At 37.7% G+C, this 20,834-nt stretch overlaps 2 protein-coding genes across 2 annotated transcripts; both read left to right on the plus strand.

The window, feature by feature from the left end:
- Positions 1 to 257: 257 nt before the first annotated feature.
- On the plus strand, positions 258 to 10,688 carry LOC103720676 (HIPL1 protein). Its single transcript, XM_008810503.6, has 7 exons — positions 258 to 619; positions 739 to 896; positions 2,581 to 3,351; positions 3,461 to 3,677; positions 7,821 to 7,999; positions 9,752 to 9,993; positions 10,071 to 10,688. The coding sequence occupies exons 1-7, from the start codon at positions 544 to 546 to the stop codon at positions 10,468 to 10,470; spliced, it is 2,043 nt and encodes a 680-aa protein (XP_008808725.3). The 5' UTR covers positions 258 to 543; the 3' UTR covers positions 10,471 to 10,688.
- Positions 10,689 to 12,598: 1,910 nt separating this feature from the next.
- LOC103720674 (beta-glucuronosyltransferase GlcAT14B-like) lies at positions 12,599 to 19,826 on the plus strand. The gene is made up of 4 exons (XM_008810500.5): positions 12,599 to 13,436; positions 13,547 to 13,622; positions 13,726 to 13,841; positions 18,979 to 19,826. The coding sequence occupies exons 1-4, from the start codon at positions 12,818 to 12,820 to the stop codon at positions 19,491 to 19,493; spliced, it is 1,326 nt and encodes a 441-aa protein (XP_008808722.1). The 5' UTR covers positions 12,599 to 12,817; the 3' UTR covers positions 19,494 to 19,826.
- Positions 19,827 to 20,834: the final 1,008 nt, after the last annotated feature.

A 20,834-nucleotide genomic window follows, 5' to 3' on the forward strand; every position in this document is an offset into this window, starting at 1 on the left:
GCTTTGTTTTCCATTCAGATCCTCTGCTTTTTTCTGTCACCCTCACCGTCCCACTGGTGTCCTTTTCATATCTATTGCTAACCAAGTGGACTGGCGCCGTGCCACCGCGGTCCCCATCTCCACCGTTCGTTCGATGCGATGAACCCATCAGAGTCAAACTTGTCCCCAGCTCCCGATGACCCACTTCGGCTTCATCTTGATATGTTTCCGAATTTAATGAAATGATCCCCATTGCCTGTCACCCACCCATCACTACCAAATTTTAAATTTTTAATGCCATCTCTCTCTCTCTCTCTCTCTCTCTCTCCCCTTCCCTCCTTCCCATGTCTCTCTACCAATGCGCGCCCACAAGAAGCACGTTGTCTTCTCTTTTTATTTTTATTTACATCTTTGCTGCCGGTGCTTTGGTCAAACCTATTGGGCCATGGATATCTTCTTCTCCTCTTCTACCCTTTCAGAAAACCTGCTCTCTCTTATCTTTTTAGGCCCGACAGAGGGTCGGAGTAGCCTCTCGTTTGGGCCGAGCTGAGAAAAGCGGCGACGATGAGTTCCCTTCTCCTCCTCCTATTCTTCCTCCTTATTCCGGGCTATTCCGCTCTCCCCTTGTGCACCGATTCCAGTGGGTTTCTTCCTTATTCTTCTTGCTCTTCTATCCTGCTATCTTTTCGTTATTCTCCACTGGGTTTGGAGTGGATGATTAACGGTTTGGTTCCGTTTTTGTTTTGTGTGGGGGGAAAGGGGCGCCGGTGACGCTGAAGAAGCCGCTGAGCTTCTGCTCTTACAATGGGAGCAGCTGCTGCAACGCCACGGATGACTCGGCGCTCGAGAAGCAGTTCAAGTCCCTGAACATCTCGGACTCGGCTTGCGCCGCGGTCGTCAAGTCCATCCTCTGCACGGTAAACTCGGAGTTCTAATTGGATGAAGGCGATTTCTTGACTTTTTGATTGAAATGAACTTGTAGCTAATTTGAATGACTTGTAGCTGCTTTCGTTTTTTGAATTGCTATTTTAAGATGGCTTGGAGTTGTATTAATGGCTGGGTTGATTAACATGGACCTCAGATGAAATAGATGTCTAAAGATTGGGATTCATTCATCAGCTGCATTAATTTATTCTTTGTCATTAAGACAAAGGTCGAGCATTGTTGGACTAAGTTTTTGTACCAACGGAGCATATGTCTTTGCTTTGATTGGTTGGAATTGAGGTGCTGGAGGAAATTTTAGATTATGCAATATTCTTATTATTGTTACTTATGAATCCTGTTTAAAGTTCATTTGTCTTAAATTTCCTTTTGGTAACGAGAGTAAGCAATACCATCACTAACAAATTTTACTGATCTATTTGAATCTACAAGGTCTTCACCTTGCCTACCCATGTCGGACTGTGGTTACATTATTATTGTATTTTCCATCCTACTGTGCTCATGTGTTACTTTCTTTTTCAATGCTGAAATTTGAGATTTTTCTTTATCAAGACAGTCTTTAGTCAGTTTTGTGAGACTCATGAGAAAGAACTCAGATCCGCAAAACATTTAGATCTTTGATGCTGTTATTACTTATATATAGCATTTGCTGACAGATGATGTAAGAAGGGTGAGCATAGTTAGCAGATTTGCCAAACGGTAAATCTAGTACGGTTCAACATTTCTTCAACAATAACATCTGAAACTTAGAAATCTATTTTAAATGCTTTCGAGGCTTATACATAAGAAAGCTAGAGTCCTCTTGCCAAGTTGATAATTTTGAGATTCATTCTGTATTGCATGAAAAGAAATGCAAAAGATGGAGCCAGCTACAAATTCATGTCTCTAATTTTTGCAGGAGGGACAAAAGGTGATATGGAGAATGATGGAGAAGGAAAATCTTAACTAGGTTTATATATATGAATTATAATTTTTTAATATTGTAAACTAAAACATACTAAAAGATGAAAAGGTAACTCATAAGTGATTTACCAATTCTTGATGTCATTCTTGATCTTGTTTGATGTTTATGTTGAAAAGTATAATGCTACTATGATGTTAATGCTTAAATAGACCCTGAAAGGTGGCTCCAACTATGATATATAAGATTGTCTGCTGCCTTAAGTACAATCAAAGGGATAATAGCTTGAGGATGCAAGATAGGTGGTATTTCACTTTTTGTGTGTGTGCGTGCACATGTGTGGGTCTGACTGCAGACGCTCCAAGTTTTTTTGAAGAGTCCAAAAACTACAGAAGCCTACTTCTGATGTAACTAGGATGGGGCTGACTCATTGTTTAAAGAGTCTAAGTTTCCACCATTATTTTAAATCTGAAGTAAAGATGTTTAATAAGTTTCTACATATTTGCATTTATCTGCTTGCTGATAGATGTTCAACACAGATTCTTTGAGCTGGACATGATATTCCCAGTAAAACTGAATTCATCTAGATCCATGGAAGATGTAGTTGTATATCAATTAGTTTTTTAAGTTGTTAAGTTAATTTTGTCAATCTGACGTACTCTAATACGTCAGCAATTGTATACCAAACCAACGGTATTTAGTTCCGTGCATCTAATCAATTGGAAGATGTTTATATTGTGATCCCTTTTCTTTTGCAGAAATGCGATCCATTTTCAGCTGAGCTATTCAATATCAAACAAAATCTTCAAGGGGTTCCTGTTTTGTGCAACTCTACTGCTTCAACAAACTCTTCCCAGTCCAAGGAAGCTACAACAGATTTCTGTACACAGGTCTGGGATACTTGCAAAGATGTACCTATATGGAATTCTCCATTTGCTGGACTACCAGTTTCTTCATCCAAACTTACTGATATCTGGCAATCCAAAAATGACTTTTGTACGGCATTTGGAGGATCATCTGGTGATGAGTCAGTATGTTTTGATGGTAAATCAGTTTCATTTAACAGTACAACAAATTCAACCACTCCTAAAGGATTATGTCTTGAGAGAATTGGAAATGGATCTTACATTGACATGGTAGCTCACCCTGATGGGTCTAATCGTATCTTCTTCGCTACCCAAGCTGGGAAGATATGGTTGGCAACTGTTCCAGAACAAGGATCTGGAGGAACATTGGAAATCGATGAACCAAACCCTTTTCTTGATTTGACCGATGAAGTTCATTTTGATACTCAGGTTGGACTAATGAGTCTGGCATTTCATCCAAACTTTACAACCAATGGGCGTTTTTTTGTTTCATACAATTGTGATAAAGTTCAATCAGCAAGCTGTTCTGGAAGATGTTCATGTAATTCTGATGTGGGCTGTGACCCCTCAAAGCTTGGTTCTGACAGTGGTGCCCAACCATGTCAATATCAAAGTGTTGTTGCAGAATATACTGCAAATGGTTCCTCATCAACACCTTCCACGGTAAACAATTATTCCCTGAGGGACCAAGGACTATTAATCTTTCACTGTTATTTATCATTCTTGTAGAAAAAAAATTAGTTTAGAGTTTTCTCTTTTTTTCACGTTGTAGGCAACATCTGCCAACCCATCTGAAGTCAGAAGGATTTTTACCATGGGGCTTCCATTTACATCGCATCATGGAGGGCAGATCCTTTTTGGACCTGTAGATGGATATTTGTACTTTATGATGGGAGATGGTGGGAATAAAGGTGATCCTTTCAATTTTGCTCAGAACAAAAAATCTTTGCTTGGAAAAATCATGCGGCTTGACGTAAATAACATACCAAGTAAGTCTCTGGACAAAAGTAATATGTGAAGCTTTCCTTTCTCACTCTTTTTATAGCATTTCTAACTGGATGGTTATTACCATGCAGTTAATGCCTTAGTCCCTAGGAGTAAAAACCGAGTAAGGCTATGCATTCTTATGGTTTTACTGTTTTGTGTATTTATTATAAACTGCTAAATCAGTCACATATCATGGGGAATCTCCATCGTTGGTATTAGTTTGATCTTTGTGCATACATCAATTCATTTTCCTTTTTCATGGCTTTAATACTTAATCTATTAGTTATTTTTAGTAAATGGAATGGCATGATGAAATTTATGTCAGTCTTCAAGTCTCAAGCAACTCAGTGCCTAAATAACAGTTCTACTGCTAGAAATGGCATTGTTTTTTTTTGAAAAAAAAAAAAACAAGGAGTTGAATGACTACTTGAAGTAAATGAAAACAATTCCAGATAATGATAAAAGGAGATAAGAACATGACACCCTTATAGACTGACAGCCAAAGGTGGAATATGAGAAAAGTGAGAAGTTTCTACAAAATTACAGCCAAAGCTTTTACATGAGACTATTCATCTTTTTCAGCATATAGGGATGCTTGTTAAGCATGGGATAGTTAAAATCCTTATGGTGGCAGACGGGTATCTTCATCCAAACACTAAAGTAAAAGAAAGAATACCAAGGCTCTCTGCATAGTTAATGAATGAAATGGTGTATGACCATGTTGATTATAATTCTTTGCATACTGTTAGACATAACAGTATCTAGGATGTATTGGTCTTGACGGAACAAGAACTCAAAAGTATCTGGCACACCTCTCTAATTTTTAAAATTTTCTCTAATCAGCATTCTTGATTCTTCAGAATGTCTTTAGATTTTTTTCCTGCTATGTTCACAATTGTACATTTGAGGTGCCTAAGAGATATGTTTTTACTCTTCCAAGGTTTATAGTTTGTTACTAACCTTGGCATGGTCTCACAAGTACGACATTTTCAGTCTCTAGAGTTGTTGATATGAGTGCACCTAATACATATCAACTCACTTCTTGTCGCAACATTTCTACCAGTACGTTATGATGTGCAAATGTTAGTTAACATACCAAACTATCAAATTTGAGTTTTTCTGATATTGTCTTTCCATAATATTTTTTAAAAGTTAATTTCTGATTTCTAGTTGAAAGGAACTCATGTTTGCAATTGTATTAATTAAAAAACATAAAACACATGCAAGAGAGGGTTCATCTCTTATGTTATAATTATAAGAATTAAACATGTATCTTACAGACTCAAAATATGACATCTGTATAAACTATAAACTATAAAGCTATGGTTGATTTTGTCAATTGAACTTAGCCATTTGGCACTCTTCTCCTCACCTGAGAGGTGCCAAAGTTCACCTCTGGGTGGCGGCACTCTCCACCATGTCTAGCAAAATAAATAAATAATGAATAAATAAGTTTATGTAAAATAGTTATTCAAACACTCATGTTTTCCCATGCTGAGTTTTCTGCATGCCAGCAATATTTTCACTTGTAGGTTTGTGCATGTGCCTATGCTAATGTTGCCAAATGTAGCTTTTATGACAGATACTTTACTGACACAAATACAGCCAGGGGTTTAAGCCTGGTACTAGGTCCCATCTCTGTTTGCTCCTTCAGTGGTACCGTACCGGGATGGGATGGTATCGTTGGGATGGATTTGAAATAGTCAATAACAATAAGAATGAAAAGGAAAGAATTAAAAAAAAAATGCATCCCTGTTTGTCCCAAGTGTTAGGATGCAACTGCGACAACTGGGACAGACCTGAACGGTTGGGATATCCCAGTTCAAGAGAGAACTGGTGTCCCACGTATCCCAATCCCATTTTTCTGTCAGAGCGGTACAATACTGAGTTACTGTCCCATTCCGGCAGGACCTAAATCCTTGGAGACAACCCTGTAAATGAAGTCGGAAACCTAGGATCTGATGTAATATTGAATCATCTATTTAAGCTGTGCCTAATGATGATGCCTTTTTCAATGCTTTACATGTGGTAAGAAATTTATTAGCTTCGTAGAGGTAAGATAGGTCAAGTTACGATTCTACACAGGTAAAAATTGCATGTAGTAGGAAGAAATTAGATTATTCAGCATGTTTGAGCTAACTGCTGGTTTTTCAGAAATTCAGCAATATGGCCATGAGGCATGATTATGAAAATTACTCTGATGAAAATGTCAGAAAACTGTTTTTCTGTTTTGGGAACATTTTCTACTGTAAGGTTTCTAATTTTTGCGACTATTCATGAGTGTAGGTCTTTAGGTTCTTTTCTCCTACAAACGTAGTTTATCTCTATAAATGTTTTAGCTTTCATTTAGTATCTTAATCACTTCTCTTGGACTTTAGAAACACAAATTTTGCCCCTCAAGTGGTCAATGAGTCATTGACACCTTGATATAGGTCAGGTGCAATTGTCCTAGTAGATCGACATCATGTTGTTGTGCTAGTGGTGTGCTTCTGTGCGAGTATTAGGAAAATTATATTTTTTAATAAAAAGAAATATTGTACACTTCCGAAAACACACTATCTTCTAGAATCTTTATGACCTAATGTAGTTCTGAAGCTTATGGTTAACAGTTACCTATGCTCCTATACCTTTGGCATTTAATTTTGCATGGAAGCATCATGTACACAAAAGAACGAAGTGATTCAGTTTGTTCTTTCATTGGTACAATGCATGACATGTCTGCTTCTGGCAGAGCAAGGCACAAGGCATGCGCCAACTTAAAAGCTTCTCCACGAGATGCATGTATCCCTCTTACTGTGTTTTTTATAAACCTCAACATATTTTGAGCTTTACTTCGAGGTATGCACTTTGTTGCCCGATTTGGGAGGTTGCTGGAGCAAATGTTGGTGCGGGTGCAGGGAAGTGGATACTTTAGAAATACTTATAGTAAGGAAGGGCTTAAGAAGTAGGTGTGGGTTCAGGATTCTGGGAAGATTTTCAAGTGGTGCATTATCATAGATAGAAGATTTAAACTAGAAGGGTATGCATCAAGTCTAGAGCTGATCAAAACCCAGGCCGGGCCGGGCTCTACAGCAGAAATTAGGCCTGATGGCTATGCTCAGGCCCGGCCCGGCCCGACTGTCGGACCTAAATTTTTGTCCAGGCCCGACCTAACTTTATAAATCTGGTCCCAGGCCCGACCCGACGGGCCCGATCCGACAAGCCCGATTTTTTCTTTGTTTGAAATCTGAAAATGGGCCAGAATGACCCAATAGCTTAATGGGCTCTCTAAAACTAGATGTATTTTTCTACCTTTATATATAAAACACGGGCCAGGCCAGGCCGAGCCATTTTTAAAAGTTCTCAGGCACGGCTGGGCGGGCCAGAAGGCCCATGATCAGCTCTAATCAAGTCTAATGCCTTGATGAAAATGTGATATGAACTATGCATCTTTTGAACAACTATTGACTAACTAAGAAAACCTCTATGTATCATAGAAATACAGAAGTTAAGGCTATACTGTAGTTGTTAAATATACTTGACCACTGTAATCATTGCATTATGAATGAAGGATGCCTTTCTCAGGATTGCTATGAATAGTGATATCTTTAGAATGTTTCTTATCTCTTAAGAAGATCATATTTTTGAAATTACTTAATGTAACAAAGTATTATTCTCTTTTGATTTTTTTTTTCTTTTTTAAGGACTAAACATGATAGTTGGCCTTCTCACTCACCAAAATATCTTTTCACTTTATTGAGACTGACAGGTCATGTTAAAGGTCTTGCAATACCCCGTTGTTGTTGTTTCTAAAGTTTTTCGGACAACTATTTTTGCTTTATAATATTGAGGTACAATTTATAAAATGTTTTTGAATGTAGAACCTTTAATTGTATAATTGTTGGTTAGATGCCCCTATTATTGAAGAAATACTGTAAACTGCTTACAGCTGAATAATTACTATCAGAATCGATTTGATTCCTTCTCCTTAACAGTTTGATATATGGTAAATATTTGATTTACCTAATAATTATTGTCCTCATATGCACATTCTTCTATTTGGTATATTAGCATTTCATCTACTCTCTAAGGTGGGAAACTGACGGAGACGTATTGAATTACTACTGTCCAAACTATCCTTTTTAACCTTAAATTTATAATTTTAGGTCAGAAGGAAATAAGTGACCGTGGATTATGGGGAAACTACTCTACTCCAAAGGACAATCCATCCGTCGATGATAGTGAATTGCAGCCTGAGATTTGGGCCTTGGGTCTAAGAAATCCATGGCGCTGTAGTTTTGATTCAGAAAGGCCTTCTTATTTTTTTTGTGCTGATGTCGGGGAGGTATCTTTTATACTACCTTTCTGCATGGTTTAATATTTTTTTTTGTCGTATGCAATGTTATCATTATTTTAGCCATTTAAAATAGTGGTGTATGTGTTCTTATGATTTTTTTTTGACATACTAGGTTCTTATGTGGACATTAATAGAGAAGATCATGTGTAGGCAGTATTTCACAATAGGCAGAAAAATGAATGATTCTCTGACACAAAATTGTCTGTGGTAATAACAAAAGAGGTAAAAGAAAATGGTATTCCCAATGAGTAAAGAAAAAATAAAATAAAATAATGTTTCATCGCATCTTATAGAACATGTAGATTCTAGCATACTTAAATTCAAGCTGTAAAACATTGATGAGCAACTGCAAGATTTCGCTGTCTTATTGAAGTTAGGTCCTTATATGTGTTGAGGAAAGTATAACAAAGTACTAGGGGTAATATTGCAAATATATCATCCACAACCAAGGCACCAGCCTGGTATATTTATACATGTACACATGCAATAGGGTCATCAAGGTGGTGAGGATAGAAATAAAAATATAATGTGGTTGATGTTAGATATACGATAATTTTCATGCTCATCCATGTAAATTCCAGTATCTCAACCTTCAAAATAAAGCAGAGTAAATAGCAATCAGATATGAGCAAAAAGTATTGTATGCTGTGCTCATGTGAACCATGGACCTGCACAACACCTGTACCGTTAGATATTGTGCTAACACAGCATGCATGCATGGGTACAATATATATTCTACGCCATGCAAAAAAACATACAACTGGCATGCTAGAGTATGCTCTTTTTACATGGCTACTACTCTGTACTGCTTCGTGAGAATGTCCTTCAACAGATTAACATACATTCCCACTAATTTATGTAAGTCTAGTATCACAAAAATCTTGAAAGTAATGACTAAAAATTTTTTAGGAGAGGTTTTTCAATTTTTTGAGGAGATTTTAGAAGAGGGAAAAGATAAGTAGAGTGGTAGATCATTTAACGTGGAAAATTTTACTAAAAGTAGACATATACAATTTGAAAATGTTAAAATTTTATTTACATTTCTAAAACACAACCATAGACCAAATAATCATTAGCTCCATTTCAAATAAACATGCAATATCACCAAATTTTCATGATTCTGTGGTACATCCAAATGTACTTTGATGTCCACATTCCACTTTCATAAATAATGATACAATTTGTGGTCCATATTCCACATTCATAAGGTAATGATGCAATTTGGCATAGACCTCTTTCTAGGTTCAACTTTTCCACTCATCATATCTTAGGTGTGGACCTTAGACTGTTTTCTCTGCAGAAACAACCATTGCTTAGGACCAATTGGTCATTCATAACATTATCATTTCCGTGGAGGGGCATGTTTTTAATACAAGGAATAAAGGAATGCACAGTTTGCTCTGTTATGAGATTACAAGCAGTCTTAAAAAAATTGCCTAAAATTTATGTTTCTCGTCCTATTTTATATATCTTTCATACACATTCTGTGTTATCTTAAAGGACATCCTTTGGTATTCAAGCATTATAGCTTACTGCATCGTTCGTCTACATTATTATACTTCATCATTTGATATGAAATATGATGGTGCTTCCTTGTCAATATATTTCTTAGATGTAAAATATATATATATGCATCTCCATGTCCAAAGTTGTTTTGCTAAATTATTAGAACCTTCTTCAATAAGTAATGTACATTAAATTCTTTAATCAGTCTAATGAATGCAATTTATATAATCATAGGACACATACGAAGAAGTAGATCTTATCACAAAGGGTGGAAACTATGGATGGCGTGTTTATGAGGGACCCGATCTTTTCCATCCGACATCGACTCCTGGAGGAAATACATCACTTAGCTCTATAAATCCCATCTTCCCTATTATGGGATATACTCACTCAGATATAATTACAAGTGTGGGATCTGCATCGATCATCGGAGGTTATGTCTCCAGATCCATGACAGACCCGTGTATGTATGGAAGGTGAGAGGTGATTTTGAACACATAATACTAGCCTTATTTGGGTTAGTTGACCCACTGTTCTGCCTATGGAATTTCAGGTACTTGTATGCAGACTTGTATGCAATAATCATGTGGGCAGGTACAGAGGTCCCTGAAAGTAGTGGGAATTACAGCAGCGCCAAGCTTCCTTTCAGCTGTGCCAAGGATTCTCCTATTCCCTGTGACTCTGTTGCTGGAAGTCCCCTTCCATCACTGGGCTATATATATTCATTTGGTGTGGATAACAACAAAGATATTTTCTTTTTGACCACAAAGGGAGTCTATAGGGTTGTTCGGCCAAGCCGATGTAATTATGTCTGCTCGAAGGAGACTACAACTGATACTGGGACTCCATCCCCTGGTCCTTCCTCATCTGCATCACGGTTGGAGAATCTGCCAGGAAAAACTGTGATGTTTGTGCTTTCACTCTTCTTGCTGCTTCTCAGTTTTAGCTTTTAAGCGACCAGCGAAGGCAGGCTTTCTGCGAACCATCTCATGTAGATGCTATGTATGTGGCTTTTAAATAGCTATGAGATAGGTAGGGCGTACAGGCGAAATTATGTTTTATATATGAACAAATATCACATAGTTTCAGATGACTTCTTGTGGATGGTTTTGCCATTGTAACTCAATGCATTTGTTCATGATAATCTATATGGAACGTTAGCTTCATTTAATCTAAATTCCAGCATGATATGATGAGCTTTTGGGCACCGATAGGGAAGTATGAATTTTTTTTTTCCTAATCTTGCTAATCTGCACAGTTTTTTTTGCCTCTCTCTCTCTTTCCAGTAGAAGCAAGCATGCACAGGTTGCTAGTGAGTAATAAGCACAGAAGTGCCTGACACTGAGGCCTAAATGGTACTTCCATCATCCTTTGCATCGGAGCACAACTGTTAGAAGCTTTTCCATATTGTGAATCTTTTGTGGATCCGAATTTATTGTCTTCCAATATTAAACTTCGCTGGTCTTGCTATCTGCATATACTCATGACACTGCTCACACACACACACACACACACACACACAGAGAGGAAGGCCATGAAAAGAATCCAGTTGCCTAGGCTGTAGCACCAATCCATGCCCATCAGTCTTTGGCATCATGGCATGGGGATGTCTCTTGTTCTCTTCAGCTGTATCCAGATCCCAACCAACTTGGCCGCCTTGCTTCATTTTGGCACAGCTCCAGTCTCCACCAGGATTTTTTTTTTAAAAAAAAAATTCTGAGTAAAAGAGAGGGAAGCCCATCCTTTTATTATATAAAAAAAAAAATCAAAAGAATTACACTCAAGAGGCTCCAATAGACTTGACCAAAAAAGCAGAGGGAGAAAGATAGACACACACACAGGCTCCAGTGGAACTGGGAAAGTTTTAACTTGTGCCAAAGATGGTTATGAGTCAAGTATTATTATACACATGCATGGCTCATGCTAACAAAATCAAGCAATGAAGCACAATTTTATTGATTCCAGCAAAAAAAAAAAAAGCTTTTATCTAGACTCTGATCCCTCCATTGCCGGCCTTTCATGCTTACGCCCCATTGCTCACACCCACCTAATTTGCATCCATACAACCTACTACCTGACCTGGTAATCCTAAACTCAAAACTATTGTTTTTAAAATCTTGCAATTCTCCAAGCTAATTACAACTTATAATATTAATGCCAGGATTAAATTGATTGAAGTTGTACAACAGTCACTTGTCAAAAATTTTAAAATACCGTTCAGGCCGTACGGTAGGTTCCCCAACTTCTGGTCCCCCACGCTTCCAAACCACTGAATCGTCAAGTTACTACTTTCCATGTTGAACCAGTCCATCTCAGTTCTCGAATCATTAAATCCTGGAGGAATGCCAGAGAAATCTAGCTAACTTACAAACCTAACCCAAATCGGCGCCTTCAATTCACAGTAAGTCTGCCATAAAAGCTCACTAAATGTCCCTGCCCCCCTTCCATCTTCAGTCCTCCCATCTCTATTAAACCGTGGCTCCTCCCAAGATTTCCTCCATCCCTCCACGGCATATTATTTATGCTTTCAATGGCACCAAGTTTTTATTTTAGTATGGAAACATTACCAAGTAATTTTAATCACAAACCGTGACTCGTTTGGTATGTGAGAAGAGAAAGAAAAAAAAAAATAAAATAAAATAAAGAAAAACTTCTGCGCAAGATTTTCAAAGAAAAAAAAATTATATAAATAAAATTTTTATATTTTATAAAAAAATTATAAAAATATAGAAAAGTTTTTTTTTACGGTTTAAAAATTATTTTTTTAAAAAAAACTATCTTTAAGCTATCAAAATAAGACATTCTATTTATTAAACATATAACAGTTATTTCATATAATTTTTTTAGAAAAATAAATGCCTGCTTTTATATGTACTATTTTTTTACTAAAATTATTTTTTAGACATCATATTTTTAAAAATTAATTTTTTATAAAAAATATTTTATTAAAAAAAAAAGTTTCTACGAACCAACCCATCCCTGATATGGACTGACCAAGTAAAATTATTGTCTCCCAAGCCAATCCAACCCATCCCCACTCCATATGAAAATATTAAAACATCAGCGACAAAAGAAAGAAAAGTAGGAGTGTTATTTTTGGGTACAAAGACCGTTTTTTTTTTCGAAAAAAAACAACGAAACAAACAAAAGAAAACGTCTCATTACTGACTTGCCAAGAAACCCCTCGTTCTTCCCCTCCCCCTCCCCCTCCCTGAGAGGAAGAAGAATTGAGAGAAGTTAAAATAAGTCGAGAGTTTCTTTTGAGAAGATAGAGGGAGGGGGAGAGAGAGAGAGAGAAAGATGATAAAGAGATTAAACTCGGTGCGAGTGCGGGTAGCGAGCATGGAGAGGAAGTGGATCGTGCCTCTGGCGATCGGCTCCACCGTCTCCCTCCTCCTCCTCTTCCTGACGACTCTCTCCTCCCCCGACGCCCCGCTCGCCCTCCTCCCACTCTCCCTCCTCCCTTCCTCCTTCCTCTCCTCCCCCTCCGCTTCCAACCCCTTTGCCGCCTTCTACGCCCCCGTCTTCGTCGAGTCCAAGCTCCACCCCGCCCCACCCTCCGCCCTACCCCCGCCGCCCCGCCTCGCCTACCTCGTCTCCGGCTCCGTCGGCGACGGCAACTCCCTCAAGCGCACCCTCCTTGCCCTCTACCATCCCACCAACCGCTACGTCGTCCACCTCGACCTCGAGGCCCCCCTCGACGAGCGCCAGGACCTCCACGACTTCATCGCGCGCCACCCCGTCTTCTCCGCCGTCGGTAATGTTAAGATGATCACAAAAGCCAATCTTGTCACCTACCGCGGTCCCACCATGGTCGCCAACACCCTCCACGCCGCCGCCGTCCTCCTCAGGGAGGGCGGCGATTGGGACTGGTTCATTAATCTCAGCGCCACCGATTACCCCCTCGTCACGCAAGACGGTAATCAATTATTGCTTTTGCTTTTCTTTCGACTCCAATTTGATGAATTTGAAGGAAAAATCTCATCTTTTGGTGGAAAAATCTCCCCTTTATTTGTTTGGGATTCTTAGATCTGCTGCACACCTTCTCCTACCTGCCGCGGGATCTCAACTTTATCGATCATACCAGCAACATTGGGTGGAAGGAGTACGCGAACTACGCTCTTTTATCTAGTTTTTGAACTCGGTGCTCTTAGAATCGGGGAAAGGTTTGGATTTTTAGGATTCTTTTGATAGTGTCTTAACTGCAGGTTTCATAGAGCGAAGCCGATTATTATTGATCCGGGGTTGTACATGTTGAAGAAAGCTGATGTCTTTTGGATTCCACAGAGGAGGAGCGTGCCGACTGCATTCAAGCTGTTCACAGGTAAGGGATTTTTCTGTTGCTCTTTTAGTAAATCCGGAATGTTTGTTTTATTGGTCAATTAATGAGGTTAACTTATATCAGTTATCTCAGATGAACAGTTTTGATCTGGCTGGCATCCTCTGCCAAGCTTAAAACTTTCGCTGAACAGATTGCTATGGAAATGTGAAATATATATATAGTTTCTATTGCTATGTGTATTTAGAAGTCTGGCACAGAAAGAGAGTTTCGAAATCCCTGACCACCTAGATATTCTTGATTCAACTAAGAGAATTCTAAGCTATATTAGAGCAAGTTTTTAGCCTTTTCAGAATGCTTTTATAGATCTCCAATATATGATGCTGTGCAGCCTAGAATTTGGTATCTGTGGGGTATATGCAACCGTAATCATGACATTTTCCCGAATTCAAGTGGCGCATGCATTTTAATATTGGTTTTGTGATATTTAAGAAGCTAGTTCTGATAGCAATGTATGTCTAACTTCTAGGTTCTCCTTTTCTTAGTTGGTAATTGGATCAATCCATCATTTCTTGATGGTTTTTTTTCTCCCTTCTCGTTAAATATATTATGGAATTTAGCTCTTCTTATCCAGCAGCTATTTGCAACTTTTTGCAGTTATAATTAAACCCAACTTATAGAGGAGGGAAAACAAATCTCGACTTTCACTAATGATGATATCATATTAATCTACATCAAAGCCCTTTCTTGTTTTGCCTAAGTGTAAACATGATGAAGAGGTTGATCTCTTCCTTAACATTGCTTAATATTTCATATGTGAGACAAATGAGGTTTATCACGTATAGTAGCTTCATAGCATGCTAGATTTTGTTATACATATTATATTTCTTTCCAATTTGACCTCACAGAAGTCGCATTCATAAATCAGCTTCTCCAATACATAGTCCATGCCAACAGTGATTGGCCATCACCTAAGCTTTGATACTTAACATGATGCTAGAATTGGAGGAAAATGGGGGATACATGTTAAAAGACCCCAAGGATTATGGGTCATGATCTCTTGGAATGAGCCTAGTAGGGATCCTTACAAGGTAACACTCGCAAAGCTTTTTTTTCCTTGGTCAAGGAAGATAATTTTATTGGCAAAAAATTTTCCCCCTTCCTTCTATGACATGTCTATCTATAGGCATATCCACGAGAGACATCTATGTCTATATGTGCACAAATTTTAAAGGGAAAAAGAGTAACATTGAGTTCTTAAATGTAACCAACTATTTGACTATGTAAAAATCTTAGTTTAAGTTTCTAGCATTTTCCATCGGAAAAAAAAAAAAATCTAGCATGGGAATTTATGCAACCATTAACTGTAGGAAGTTATTAGAAAGGCATAAAACCTTGGAAGGCTTCACAGGAATATTCTTCATTCTGTGGCAAGCTTGAAATGCCATTAATTTATCAATTGGACCTATAAGGTTAAATTTCCAGCTTGGTTCATGGACATATTTGGCATCATATTATATGTCACACAGTAGTTGTTAGATGATATGGGTTAATACTAAATTGCTAATTGAAATGTTCCTGCACAGCATATCCATCATGTGTATCATGTTCCTATGTTAATAAAACTGTCATATGACACATATTTTGCGTTATGTCATGGTTTCGCACTTTCACCAAAATGTTGAATAAATACTCACGTTTTATGTAATCGAAGTGGTGGTCGATTTTGAAAGATAGCACATACACACTAAGTCCCATGATGCTGCATCCAATCAATTGTACACTTAGGTGTTGATGAAATTAAAGTCAAGGCATTGCTTGCAATTTTTCACCACCATGGTTAGTTGGATTATAAGATAAACATCATAGAGTTTAGAGGGCAAGATAAAGCAAGTATTTTTTGTGCTTACAATACATATAATGTCAAGCACAAAACAAAATAATTTCCTATACATATATAACTCCTGTGGAATTTCATGTAAAAGAATAAGATTGTTTATAGCAACGTGATGTTGAACCAATTATGATGTTAGAGGGCTAAGTGCAACAAAATGCTCAGGACAAAATTGGCACCAAGATAGGTCTTTTTTTATAGTAATCTTGCCTTTTTTTTATATCAACTAGGAAGCTCCCATTGATCAACAATATGAGATTTACCCAAGGAAATAACTCGACAACTTAAAACTTATATGATATATCAAAAATGATCTATTTGGAAATTTTTATTGCTCACTTAATGTAAAATATCCAAATTATGGAATCACAAATGGCAAGGTACCTTCACCTTGCATTAATCCCCCAAAATTTGAAGTCATCCATGGCTTGTTAATTCAGATAAATGTGAGATACTGTTCTACAGGGCAAAGTTTGAGAAACCGTAAACTTTTTTCTCACAACCAACTTCCTTAGGCTTGGTATGTATTGGGGCATGGTCCAAGCAAAATTTGCATTTTGAAACTACTGATTTATCAAGTTTATCAACACACTTCGAGAAATTAGTTAAAATGAGAATCTAGAGGGGCTCCACAATAAGGAGCCATATCACATGCTTAAAACACCTTTGAAGAGCTCATGCTCTTTGAATATCACTCTTCTGTTTGGAGTTATAGCTATGCCAGGTTGAAGTTAACTAGTTATTTCAAAGATGAATTGTACTGTAAGTACTCCTTGTTTTTGTTATTCCTATTTTTAGGTTTGTCAAATTAGTCATTTTGCTGCCTGCTTATATAACTTCTTTGTACATAGGAGATTGTTTTCCTTATCATTGTCAGGATAATTCTGATAATCTCTGAAGCTAATGATTGTGCTTGTGACGGAGGACTGTCCATTAATAAGGAATATAGGTGCAGTTATGTTAGGTGCAAATATAGAAATTAGGAAAAAAATTTATGTGGATTCTAGAATTGTATTTGGACTCTATAATTTTATTTTTATGTGGACTCTAGGATTTATCTTATTAGGGTTTTGGGATGTCTATATAAATCCATGGCTATGTTAATGAAGAATTCAATTTGCATTATTGAGAAATCATGGAATATGGAGTTACCTTCTCCCTTTGTCTTATCCTCCTCTTCTTCTTCTTCTCCTCCTCTCTCTATCTCTTTCTTCTTCCATCATACGTCAGCTTGCAATTGTTAAATGTAGCAAAGTTTGGTCAAACTCAAAAATGCTATACCTAAGTCTTGCTACAAGTTGTGTTTTTAATATTTGTATCAGTTTGTTGCTTGCAAGTATTATATATTGTGTTAGGAGCATCTCATGATCAATCTCTTCTTAACTCTTGCTTATTAATTACTAATTGACTCACCTAAGAGTGTTATATTGTGTTTAGCATCCTTGGGCTTTCTTCATCAGAACCCTTTATTACAAGGAAGTGATTATAAAGCAGTTTTTCTTTTCTCTAAATTTGGTTTAGCATTTCTTGACCATTTTGCATGAATTCTGAATTACTTGCCTTATCTAGAAAAATATTAGACCCATAACTCCTCATCATGCCGAGATTTCTAAAACTAGCTCTAGAAATTTATTAACTTATGAGAAACTAATTTCTAACTGTGGGCTGATATTTTCTTTGATGTTTTCTACTACCTTTTCACTAGCAGCGCGTTTTTCCTTTCAATATTCATGATGCATATCCATCGCATCAGATCAATAGTTTGGTTTAACATCCCATTTATTGCTCCAAGAAGCTCAGTTTTCCTGTGTCCTGTCAAGTTGTACTGTCATAGATTATTTCAATGATATCTCAAGTGGAGATGTCCAACCCACCCCCCCCCCCCCCCCCCCCCCAACAACAAAAAAAAAAGAAGAAAAAACCACACACATGCAACCATAAAAAAAGAAAAAGAGAGATGTCTTATGGGTATTTGGCATAATGATGCTTGAAAGAAAATTTCGAGTATGACGTTAACCCTTATTAGATGCAATAACTTAAGTTTCCAGCACAGAATTCAAAATTTCCCTAAATAGACTGTTTAATTTTTGAATTTGAATCTCTCTCTCTCTCTCTCTCTGTGTGTTTGTGTGTGTGCGCGCTAAATTCTATTTCTGCAGCAAATCTGATGATTCCTAGTTTCAATGAGACATTAGTAGTTGCTCAAATAGCTTTTCATTTGTCTCAAGGCAGCCTGGCAAATCTTAAGAGTGCTCTACCCTCTCTGTGCGGCTATCTTTACTATAGTGATGATACAAAGTGTTATCATCTTTGTCCCAACAAATTCTTGAGAACACCAGGGTTGAAGCCAAATCCTTGACTTTATGATGTTATACCTTTTCAGCTGCCCATTATAGGAGGCCTTAAGAAGAGCTTGTTCACCTTTTGACTTCCTATATTTCAAGCGTAAGTATCATGAAATTGCTCCCAATCCTTGATTGAGAATGAGGCCTCAGCGTTTTAATCTTCTTCCAAACTCTTTGATCAATGTAGTCAGTCTTTAAGCTCCTGTTTCCTAATAGAGCAAAGATCAATATTCCATTTTATGATGGTTCTATCTCCATTAAGCATCATATTATTAACTTAGAAATTTTGTTTACTGGAGGATTCCTTTTAGTTGAATTGCTGTTTCTGAAAACTTCTGGGATTACAAGATAAGTGGGCTTCTTGATCTCTCATCTTTCTCTTGATTTTACCTCTTGTCAACTAATTCCAGCCTATGTGGGATATATATGCAGATACGGTAGCCGGGCATCTATACAGCCCCTTAATTTATTGCTTAATTAAATTACCGATAACTAGTGGTAGGATCAATGAATTATGAGTAATTGGTTGCTTGGAATTAGTATGTTGGGAAGTCTTAGATCTTCATGAAACATTATGTGTGACCAAGTTTGTCCATATTTTGAGGTGCCAGTTAAGTTGGACATGTAAAGAGATTTTATGTCATTCTGAATGCCATTATATTAGAAAATTGGTGCCAAAAAACTGCTGGTACTAGTGGAGGCTATCTGAACGTGTTTAAGAAACGAGCAGGAGAAAAAAGAGATGCATACACTGTTTTAGGTCCGCAATGGATTTAGTTGTTCTGCTATGAAGAGTGGGTAGAGAAATAAGGGTCTGGTCTGGCACTTACCTAAAAATATTGTTCATTATTACTGATAAATAATATGTTCACTTGCAAAACCACCATCTGTACCAAAAAATTGTCAATTCATGAAGTAAATCTTCTGTTTGGTCCCATTGCAGGTTCTGCGTGGATGGCACTTTCCCGTTCCTTCATCGACTACTGCATATGGGGCTGGGATAACCTTCCACGAACTGTTCTCATGTACTATGCCAACTTCCTCTCCTCCCCAGAAGGTTACTTCCACACAGTCATCTGCAATGCACAGGAATTCCGCAACACCACTGTCAACCACGACCTTCATTTCATATCATGGGACAACCCGCCGAAGCAACACCCTCACTATCTCACCATGAAGCACATGAAAGGCATGATTGACAGTAATGCTCCATTTGCTCGCAAGTTCCCTAAGGGTGATCCTGTACTCGACAAGATAGATGCCGATCTGTTGTCTCGTGGCCCTGGGATGCTTGTGCCAGGAGGTTGGTGTGTGGGGAGCAGAGAGAATGGGAGCGATCCATGCCTAGTTGTGGGTAACACCACGATTCTTCGACCCGGTCCTGGTGCTGTCAGGCTAGAGCATCTTATGGTGTCACTCTTATCAGAGGAGAAATTCCGCTCCAGACAGTGCAAGTAGCATATAAGCTCAGCCAAGGGACGGTCCATAAATTTGTAGCTCACACCATTACAGAAGTAGTATATTGGTACATTTGAGCAGTTTCATAACATAGTGCTGCCCCATGTAAAAAAGAGAAGATAGGTGGGAAGTGCTGACTTCTGGCCTATCATGGACATAAAGGAATATGAGCTGGAAGTTTTGTGCTGTAATAATTAGTATCTATTCTTGGAGCTCAACTTGTATGATTTTTCTCTGAATTTACATGTGGCACAATGGAAATTATTCAAGTTTCCTAATTTTGGACTAAAATGTACCCTTTAATTTTTAAAATCGCCAAAACTTTGATCTTTATGTTTTTTTTTGGCAGATAAAGAATTTGCATTTGTTGCATTTCTTCCCTTGATTATATGCAGTGGAGTATGTTTAATGAATTAATACAGCTATAGCACGCTATCCACCTGGTTATAATTCTTCCTCACAATACATGGGGGCTCAAGGTGAATGGTGGAACTCACTTTGTCTAGCCTGATAGCTAAGTGGTCAGCTATTTTCAGGTGAACAGCTAATTCTGTAGTCACAATTGAAAAGAAATTCACCAGGTGCTGGTAACAGAGTCATCAGAAAATCCAGGTTTTCCTGGACTTTCATCTGATGTTACTCTCCTGATTTTGACTGCATGCCGACTGATTCAGATTCAGGATGGTGAGAATTTAGCCAGTCTGATTGGATTTATTAGTTTAAGGTCTTTAAATTGGATTCATTGTCATATTTAGTTTAACTGGTTAGGATTAGCTGTCGGATATTTATTTTCTGAGGCTGCAATGCTGTTTAGTGTTTCAGATGTCACATTGTTTAGCTACAAGATAATCAACAATTGCTCCATTTTCTCATGTAGACCAAATTTCATAGTTAATATCTGCAATCATTTTTCAGAAATTTCAGATCAGAAGCCAACAGGTTACAGAAACAGAGAGTGTGATAGGAGACTCTGAGCAACTGCAAAAAAAAAAAAATTAGTGAATAGCAATTCATCTCACTTCTACTTGAAAAAAAAACGGTCTCTGCCAACCAATAATCAGCAGCTCTGTTTAGCGTTCTGTCCAGTTGGTGTGGTGTAGTTTTGCACTGAGTGAACGTCCATGACGTCCCACATATTACTACAAAAGTATCTCCACTAAAACACACGCAAAAAAAAAAAAAACAAAGCAACAAAGTTTGTAGATTGTATGATGAAAGGATGTTGGGCAGGTTATTTGCCCCAAATCACTTCTTAGATCACGGCACCCGAAACTATGCATAAACAAAGTGGCCAAAGTAAACCATTGTCCATCACAGGTGTTAGTTGATATTACTTAAGAA

The sequence above is a fragment of the Phoenix dactylifera genome, chromosome 1, assembly GCF_051530095.1.
Source record: "Phoenix dactylifera cultivar Ajwa chromosome 1, Ajwa_hap1_PhDact_Kaust_v1.1, whole genome shotgun sequence".
NCBI lineage: Eukaryota > Viridiplantae > Streptophyta > Magnoliopsida > Arecales > Arecaceae > Phoenix > Phoenix dactylifera.